Source organism: Triticum urartu, chromosome 6A, assembly GCF_056163025.1.
Source record: "Triticum urartu cultivar PI428250 chromosome 6A, HENAU_Tu73, whole genome shotgun sequence".
In the NCBI taxonomy this organism is placed as follows: Eukaryota; Viridiplantae; Streptophyta; class Magnoliopsida; order Poales; family Poaceae; genus Triticum; species Triticum urartu.
Genome location: NC_141878.1, coordinates 33432707 through 33442037, shown reverse-complemented (window position 1 = coordinate 33442037; position 9331 = coordinate 33432707). Strand labels below are relative to the sequence as shown.

General features: G+C 46.1%; 1 protein-coding gene across 1 annotated transcript; it reads left to right on the top strand.

Annotated features, from left to right (window-relative positions):
* The first annotated feature begins 7865 nt into the window (after positions 1-7865).
* Positions 7866-8432, top strand: LOC147963564 (uncharacterized). Its single transcript, XM_087529618.1, has one exon. The coding sequence runs from the start codon at positions 7866-7868 to the stop codon at positions 8430-8432; it is 567 nt and encodes a 188-aa protein (XP_087385744.1).
* The last annotated feature ends 899 nt before the right edge of the window (positions 8433-9331 follow it).

Below are 9331 nucleotides of genomic sequence, written 5' to 3'. Positions count from 1 at the left end.
CCGAAACTAGCTAGCTCATGCATAACACAGTTAGACTCTCTATTACAAAAATCTAAGTAGACCTTTCCGAATTCTTTCAGTAACACTCGACAACCATTAAGAATTGGAGCAGCAACCAATGAATGGCCTTGATTATTCTTCAATGCGTCCACCACAATAATGTTATCAGATTGTATAAGGACCTTGCTGCATCCTAGGCTTTGCAAAAACAGTAGACCTTGTCTCATTGCCTCAGCCTCTGCGGAGACCACATTAGGGACATGCTCCATTGGTGTTGTACAAGCTCCAATGAATCCACCATTGTGATCCCTCACTACAGCTCCACAAGCACCTAGGCCATCTTCCACAGAAAAAGATGCATCCACGTTCAAAGCTTGAAAATCTGACATTGGCTTCCTCCATTCATTCAAGCGAGGTACTTGTCTAGTTTGTTTAGATGCACGCACAAAATTTAGAGTTAGAGCCAGCAAAGATAGAGCAGTTCGGGGTGGAGACTGAACTTGTTCTCCCCTCACCATCTCTCTCCTTTGCCACCATACGTACCAGCATGTAGCCGCAACAATCTCTGGAGTATCCACTACTCCATCATATGTTTTCTGAAATTTAGTATCACAAAGCAGGAACTCAAGGACTACAGCGCCCGATCGGTCCACCAAAACTGCCTCATCTATTATTTCATTCAGACCGAGTTCCCTCCATATCGTCTTCGCTCTGCTGCATGTAAACATAGCATGTCTTACATCTTCGGCTGCACCTTGACACCATGGGCATTCATCATTTATAGGGATGTGGCGATTTGCTAACGTGCTCCGGAAAGGGATAGAATTATGAAGGTATCTCCAAATAAATATTTTGACCTTGCATGGCATCTTAAGTCTCCAGATTTTCTTCCACACAGGATGGTTCAGACTACTTGATTGTCCTCCATTAGAGCCAATTTTTGCTCCGTACTGATCCTCCCACTCAGCATAATAAGCAGATCTAACACGGAAACTACCCGTCTTTGTAAACTGCCATGTAACATAATCTTCCATTCCATACTGCGGTAAAGGGACTCGCAGAATTCGTTCAGCATCAATATGCCAAAAATTATCACAGACCAGCTGTTCATCCCAAGTACCAGATATAGGATCAATGAGGTCATTAATGGATGTCAAAACCTGATTACCTCGGATTGTAATGACTCTCCTGGACAGGCTATTAGGAATCCAACAGTCCTCCCATATGTTTATCTTGAGGCCATCACCAACTCTCCAAATGTGTCCCTTCTTAAAAGTTTGGATCCCAGCAAAGATGCTCTGCCAAACAAAATAAGATCATTTCTTTAGTGTGCTATTAAGCATGTCACCAATAGGGCAGTATCTTGCACGAAGTACTTTAGCACACAGTGAGTCATAATTTTCAATTAGCCTCCAGCATTGCTTGGCAAGAATTGCCAAGTTAAAGCAATGGATATCTCGAAACCCCATACCACCTTTCTCCTTCGGGATACACGTCTTCCACCATGCAAACCAATGCATTCTTCTCTGGTTTTCATCATCACCCCACCAATACTGCGACATTGCATCATTGATCCCCTTATAGATTTTTTTCGGGAATTTAAACACACTCATCACATAAGTCAGGATAGCTTGAGCCACCGCTTTGAGAAGAACCTCCTTACTGTCAAACGACAAAGTTCTCTCCTTCCACCCAATCACCATCTTCTGAACTCTCTCTATTAGATGCAGAAAGCAATCCATGCGGTCAACCCTAATCATAGAGGGTAAACCCAAATATTTGTCAGCCAAGGCCTCTGTCATTATATCAAGAATTTGGCATACCTCTGCTTCCACTTCCACCTCTGTATTGGGACTGAAAAAAATTGAAGATTTTGCAACACTAACTAGTTGCCTCGACGCTGCACAATAGTCATCCAATATACTCTTCAAGGACGTGGCGTTATCAGAATCTGCCCGCATCAAAATCAAAGAATCGTCCGCAAACAAAAGGTGAGAGATTTTTGGTGACTCCCTACACACCTGGACGCCTAGTAACAGGCCTTCCCCACAGAGAAGGAATAAGTATGGAGATAGAGGATCCCCCTGTCGTTGACCTCTTGAGGGTTTGAATGGGAGTGTTTCATTTGAATTGAACCTCACCTTGTACTCTACTGATGTGACACAAGCCACGACAAGTTGGATCCATTGCTGGGAAAACCCAAGTTTCTCCAACATAGCTTGCAAGAATACCCACTCCACACGATCATATGCCTTATGCATATCTAATTTTACTGCACAAGTACCATGTTTACCTTTCTTTCTCTTCTTCATAGTATGTAGACACTCGTAAGCAACGATAAAGTTGTCTGTAATTTTCCTCCCCGGCACAAAAGCGCTTTGGGTTTCGCTGATGATTTCAGGTAAGAACACCTTTAAACACGCTGCCAACAATTTGGAAATTACCTTGTAAACCACATTACAAAGGCTAATAGGCCTAAATTGTGTGATTTTCTCTGCTTGTTCTACTTTGTGTATTATCACAATTGTGGCCGTGTTCCATCCTTCTGGTATCACTCTGTTGTTCACAGCTTCTGATACTTCCTTCACCAACTCATCACCCACAAGTGGCCAGAATTTTTTGTAGAAGATCGCATGTAGCTCGTCTGGTCCAGGAGCTTTCATATCACCAATGCTAAACAGCGCCGCCTTAACTTCTTTGGCTGTGTATGGAGCAAGCAAGGACTCGTTCATATACTCAGTAACTTTAGACCGAACCTTGTTAGGAACATCAGCGTTTGGATGTGCTACTTCCGCTGTGAAGAGCTCTTTGAAATAATCTGCGATCAACTTTCCCATAGAATCTTCATCCTCCAGCCAAATGCCATCATCTCCTAGGAGTTTTCGGATTTGATTCCTTTTCCTTCTAGCTGTCGCAAAATTGTTAAAAAAGTTTGTGTTTCGATCCCCATATTTTAACCTTGGCACGGCTTCTCTGAACCCAGTATATTTCTTCCTTCTCCAATGTTTCTTCTATCAAGATGAGAATTTCACGTTGCCGGTCTGCCCCTCATCAGTAAGAGGACCCAACCGCATCTCCTCCAGCTCCGCCTTTAGCTTTTTTAGCTGTCGCTGGGGTGCACATAGCACCTCGCGATCCCACGAATGTAGTTCAGCATGTACCGCTGCCGTACTAGCAGCAAATGATGACCGAGCATCCATCCTCTCCCATGCATCTGTTACCCATTGTACCAAATCATTTTCTTTGAGCCACCGTGCTTCGAACTTATTGGAGACTTCATATCTCTCAATCCTGGCATTTGCTTGAAATATTAACTTCAACTCCTGGAACATCTCATATGCTCCATGACGTTCAAAACGTCGTTGAATTCCCGGTTCTAAGCCATAAAGCATGGCATACTGAACTATCGAGTAGTCATCAGCTTTACTCTGCCAAATGTTCTTAACGTTGTCAGCAGCATCTGCAGCAGGCCTGGCACCTAGCGGTGCTTTCAGGATGTAATTCTTCTGTGCAGCAATGAGGATAATCCTCAAGTTACGGACCCAGTCCGTGTAATTGCTACCATCATCTTTCAACTTTGCTTTCTCAAGAAACACATTAAAATTCAACGGAACAACAACACGAGCCATCTATCTACAATCAACATAGACAAGCAAAAACTATCAGGTACTAAGTTCATGATAAATTTAAGTTCAATTAATCATATTACTTAAGAACTCCAACTTAGATAGACATCCCTCTAATCCTCTAAGTGATCACGTGATCCAAATCAACTAAACCATGTCCGATCATCACGTGAGATGGAGTAGTTTCAATGGTGAACATCACTATGTTGATCATATCTACTATATGATTCACGCTCGACCTTTCGGTCTCAGTGTTCCGAGGCCATATCTACATATGCTACGTCAAGTTTAACCTGAGTATTCCGAGTGTGCAACTGTTTTGCACCCGTTGTATTTGAATGTAGAGGCTATCACACCCGATCATCACGTGGTGTCTCAGCATGAAGAACTTTCGCAATGGTGCATACTCAGGGAGAACACTTATACCTTGATAATTTAGTGAGAGATCATCTTATAATGCTACTATCAATCAAAGCAAGATAAGATGCATACAACATAAACATCACATGCAATCAATATAAGTGATATGATATGGCCATCATCTTGTGCTTGTGATCTTCATCTCCGAAGCACCATCATGATCACCATTGTCACCGGCACGACACTTTGATCTCCATCGTAGCATCGTTGTCGTCTCGCTTTATGCTTCTACGACTATCGCTACCGCTTAGTGATAAAGTAAAGCATTACAGGGCGATTGCATTGCATACAATAAAGCGACAACCATATGGCTCCTGCCAGTTGCCGATAACTCGGTTACAAAACATGATCATCTCATACAATAAAATATAGCATCATGCCTTGACCATATCACATCACAACATGCCCTGCAAAAACAAGTTAGACATCCTCTACTTTGTTGTTGCAAGTTTTACGTGGCTGCTACGGGCTGAGCAAGAACCGTTCTTACCTACGCATCAAAACCACAACGATAGTTCATCAAGTTGGTGATGTTTTAACCTTCTCAAGGACCGGGCGTAGCCATACTCGGTTCAACTAAAGTTGGAGAAACTAACATCCGCCAGCCACCTATGTGCAAAGTACATCGGTAGAACCAGTCTCGCGTAAGCGTACGCGTAATGTCGGTCCGGGTCGCTTCATCCAACAATACCGCCGAACCAAAGTATGACATGCTCGTAAGCAGTATGACTTGTATCACCCACAACGCACTTGTGTTCTACTCGTGCATATAACATCAACACATAAAACCTGGCTCTGATACCACTGTTGGGGAACGTATTAATTTCAAAAAATTTCCTATGCACACGCAAGATCATGGTGATGCATAGCAACGACAGGGGAGAGTGTGTCCACGTACCCTCGTAGACCAAAAGCGGAAGCGTTAGAACAACGCGGTTGGTGTAGTCGTACGTCTTCACGATCTGACCGATCAAGCACCGAACGCACGGCACCTCCGAGTTCTGCACACGTTCAACTCGATGACGTCCCTCGAGCTCCGATCCAGCCGAGCTTTGAGGGAGAGTTCCGTCAGGACGACGGCGTGGTGACGATGATGATGTTCTACCGACGCAGGGCTTCGCCTAAGCACCGCTACGATATGACCGAGGTGGATTATGGTGGAGGGGGCCACACACACGGCTAAAAGATCTAAGAGATCAATTGTTGTGTCTATGGGGTGCCCCCTCCTCCGTATATAAAGCGCGCGGGGGGGGGGGGGGGGAGGAGGAGGGGGCCGGCCAAGAGGAGGAGGCGCGCCCACTTTCCTGTTCCAACTAGGAGAAGGGGGAAGGAGGAGGTGGAGAGAAGGAACGAGAAGGGGGGGCCGCTGCCCCCTTCCCTTTCCCAATTCGGATTGGGGCAAGGGGGGCCGCGCGCCACCTCCTGCTGCCTCTCCTCTTCCACCACTTTGGGCCCATGAGGCCCAATAACCCCTCGGGGGGGGGGGGGGTTCCTGTAACCCCCGGTACTCCGGTATATATCCGATAACCTCCGGAACCATTCCGGTGTTCGAATATAGTCGTCCAATATATCAATCTTCATGTCTCGACCATTTCGAGACTCCTCGTCATGTCCGTGATCACATCCGGGACTCTGAACTACGTTCGGTACATCAAAACACATAAACTCATAATATAACCGTCATCGAACTTTAAGCGTGCGGACCCTACGGGTTCGAGAACTATGTAGACATGACCAAGACACGTCTCCGGTCAATAGCCAATAGCGGAACCTGGATGCTCATATTGGCTCCTACATATTCTATGAAGATCTTTATCGGTCAAACCGCATAACAACATACGTTGTTCCCTTTGTCATCGGTATGTTACTTGCCCGAGATTCGATCGTTGGTATCTCAATACCTAGTTCAATCTCGTTACCGGCAAGTCTCTTTACTCGTTCCGTAATACATCATCCCGCAACCAACTCATTAGTTGCAATGCTTCCAAGGCTTAAGTGATGTGTATTACCGAGTGGGCCCAGAGATACCTCTCCGACAATTGGAGTGACAAATCCTAATCTTGAAATATGCCAACCCAACAAGTACCTTTGGAGACACCTATAGAGCACCTTCATAATCACCCAGTTACGTTGTGATGTTTGGTAGCACACAAAGTGTTCCTCCGGTAAACGGGAGTTGCACAATCTCCGAGTCACAGGAACATGTATAAGTCATGAAGAAAGCAATATCAACAAACTAAACGATCAAGTGCTAAGATAACGGAATGGGTCAAGTCAATCACATCATTCTCCTAATGATGTGATCTCGTTAATCAAGTGACAACTCCTTGTCTATGGTTAGGAAACATAACCATCTTTAATTCAACGAGCTAGTCAAGTAGAGGCATACTAGTGACACTCTGTTTTGTCTATGTATTCACACATGTATCATGTTTCCGGTTAATAAAATTCTAGCATGAATAATAAACATTTATCATGATATAAGGAAATAAATAATAACTTTATTATTGCCTCTAGGGCATATTTCCTTCAAGATGTCCTTCCTTAGCCCCTCCACAAATCGAGTGAGGAAATAAAACGGATGCATAGTGTTAGAATAGGAACTCAAGTGATTTATAATCAATTCAAACTTCTCAATGTAATCAGCAACTGATGTAGTTTGCCGGACAGTGTAAAATTGTCGTATCAACATCTGATGTCAATCACGGCCGAATCACGTACACAGGTTTGCAGTGAAAGAATGCCAGTCAAATTCAGAGAGGCGTTTTTGGATCGATTGAAGCCAAATGGACGCCGGACTAGAATAATTCAAAGCAGCCATAGGTACCCAGAATGACTGTGCGATCCCAAACATGATGAAATACTGCTCACAGAGTGTTTTCCACAAGTTGGGGTTCTCTCCCGAGAACCGCGGAAAGGAAATAGACGGATGCGCTTGCCCGAGCTCAGTGAGGAGCTGGCTGGCGTGCGCGAATGGAGAGAGCACACTGGGAGAGGGGGGAGGGTCACACTGGGAGAGGGGGGAGGGTCACACTGACCGTTTGCCGGGAGCGGTGTGGGCGTCTGGAACGGCACCCCCGACGGCCCCCGTGAGATGTTGAAGCCGCCGTGCTCATCGAACCCGTGGGGAACGTGAGCCGCGCCTGCCCCGACGCCTAGATCGGTGCCAAGCGTCGCTGGCGGTGGTGGATCCTGGACTGCGTCCACCCGAGCATCCTCACTTGGTGGTGTAGAAGTCAACGCCGCGAGTTGCAACGCCATCACGGCCTCGCCTAGATCGGCGATGCGACACTCCAGATCTGGCTTCCAGGTGAGAAGGTCGTCGATTTTGGCTACGGTCACCTGTTGGGCCTTGGTGTTGGCGGCGATGAGCGACTTCCAGCAGTCGAGGAAAGCCTGGATCGATGGATCCATGGCCTCCAGAAGCGAACGAGCATGGTGAAGACGTCTGGTCTCCACGAATTGCGTCAGATCGGGGTGGTAGGAAGGTGGTGGTGTGGCCTCTGATACCAGATGTAAAAATAGTGATATATTGCTCTGTATTACTGTGGCGATTACAAGTAGGAGTACACGAATTGGGGGAGGAACAAGAAAGGAAGATGAACTAGGGTTTGTGCCGTCACCGGTTCGGTGATCCACTGGATGGCCTCGTCTTCAGTCGGGGTGGTATAAGTACCCGGGGGCTGTTGGGCTCACTTCGTCCACTGTGGGCCGGTGACGAGTGAGCTGGGTTTCTTCTCCCTGGTGGGCCGCTGGGCAGCGATTGGGTCGCTGCCGGTTGGGTCCTCCTTGTCAGGTGCCTGGTTGATGCCTGTAGAGATGGGGACGCTGACAATCGCCCTCATCCTCCTACTCCTCGCCCGCGCCGCCCTTCATGCCCTCGCCGTCGCTGTCGCCGTCAGCCCTACGCCTATCATCAACACCACATGCGCCGCGCTCACCAACAGCCCCAACTTCACGCTGCATGTCGAGTACGAGTTTTGCGTGGGCGCGCTCTCGGCCGACCCGGCGACATCATCCGCCAGGGATGCCCGTGGGCCAGCGGCCGCTGCGGCGAGCCTTGCCGTCGCCAACATGACGTCCACAGAGCACATCATCGCCGACCTCATCCGAAATCTGGGCCGCTGTCTCGCCTACTACAAGGAGATCAACGGCATGGTGCGGCGCGGGCTCGACAACCTCCGCGCCTGCCGCGCCGCCGGCGCTTCCGAGAAGCTTTTGGAAGCGGCTGAGTCAGACTCTCCGTCCATATGCGGCCTGATCTTGATAGAGGGAGACGCCAAGAGGAACCCCGTAGATCGGGAGAACGAGAACGCTGTCCGTCATGGCCTCCGATATTGCCCAATTGATGCTGGGTTCTCATGCATCATCACCGAAAGATCCTAGCTGAATACGTACATGATGGCTCTTGTCTTCTTTCAGTTTTAGTAATTTGCTAGACCGTGATGGAGTTGTCGTGCCGGTTGGTCTATTTGACATTTGACTGTTTTTCAATTCGAAAACAGTCAAATTTCCCGACCAATCAACAGACTACACCTGTATGAGCAGGAAAATCACCAAAGAGCAAAAAGAACGTCTAAACGGACCGGGTAAACATCTCACCCGGTTCTTCTTGGACAACAAACCTCCCTCCTGATCAGGGACCACATAGCACATGCCAACAAGCTGGGTGCAAACGCCTGCAGTCCCATAAATAAACTGAAAATAGACAAAATTACACTGACAAAACTGGACTTAATTATACTGAAAATAGACAAAATTACTGTGCAAACTGGGTGCCAAAACAGGCTAAAAATACACTGACAAAACCATTCAAAATCCTATAACAAACCACACTGGAATTATTGGATACGCTACACTGTAATGTTGGGATAAATTAAATTGTAAGTACATTCAAATTACACTATAAAACCACTAAAATACACTGGAATTGATGGGTAAATTACACTTAAAAGTCTGTAATGCTGGGATGAACTACACCGTAATTACAATCAAAATAGCACTGTAAAATCCACTCAAAATCACACTGGAAAAAAGGTAAATTACACTGTAAATCTGGGACAAATTATACTATAAGACCAGGACAAATTATACTGCAGTAGTGAGATAAAATGTAGATAATACTATAAGATTAGGACAAATTACATAGCAATACTAAGATAAAATGCAATGGAATTAATGGGTAAATTACACTTAAAAGTCTGTAATGCTAGGATGAATTGTACTGTAAACAATCAAATAACAGTGTAAAATTTACTCAAATCACACTGGAAAAGTTGATTACA

Excerpts from the sequence above, each read along its gene's own strand:
- LOC147963564 (XM_087529618.1), top strand. The coding sequence starts at position 7,866 with ATGGGGACGCTGACAATCGCCCTCATCCTCCTACTCCTCGCCCGCGCC.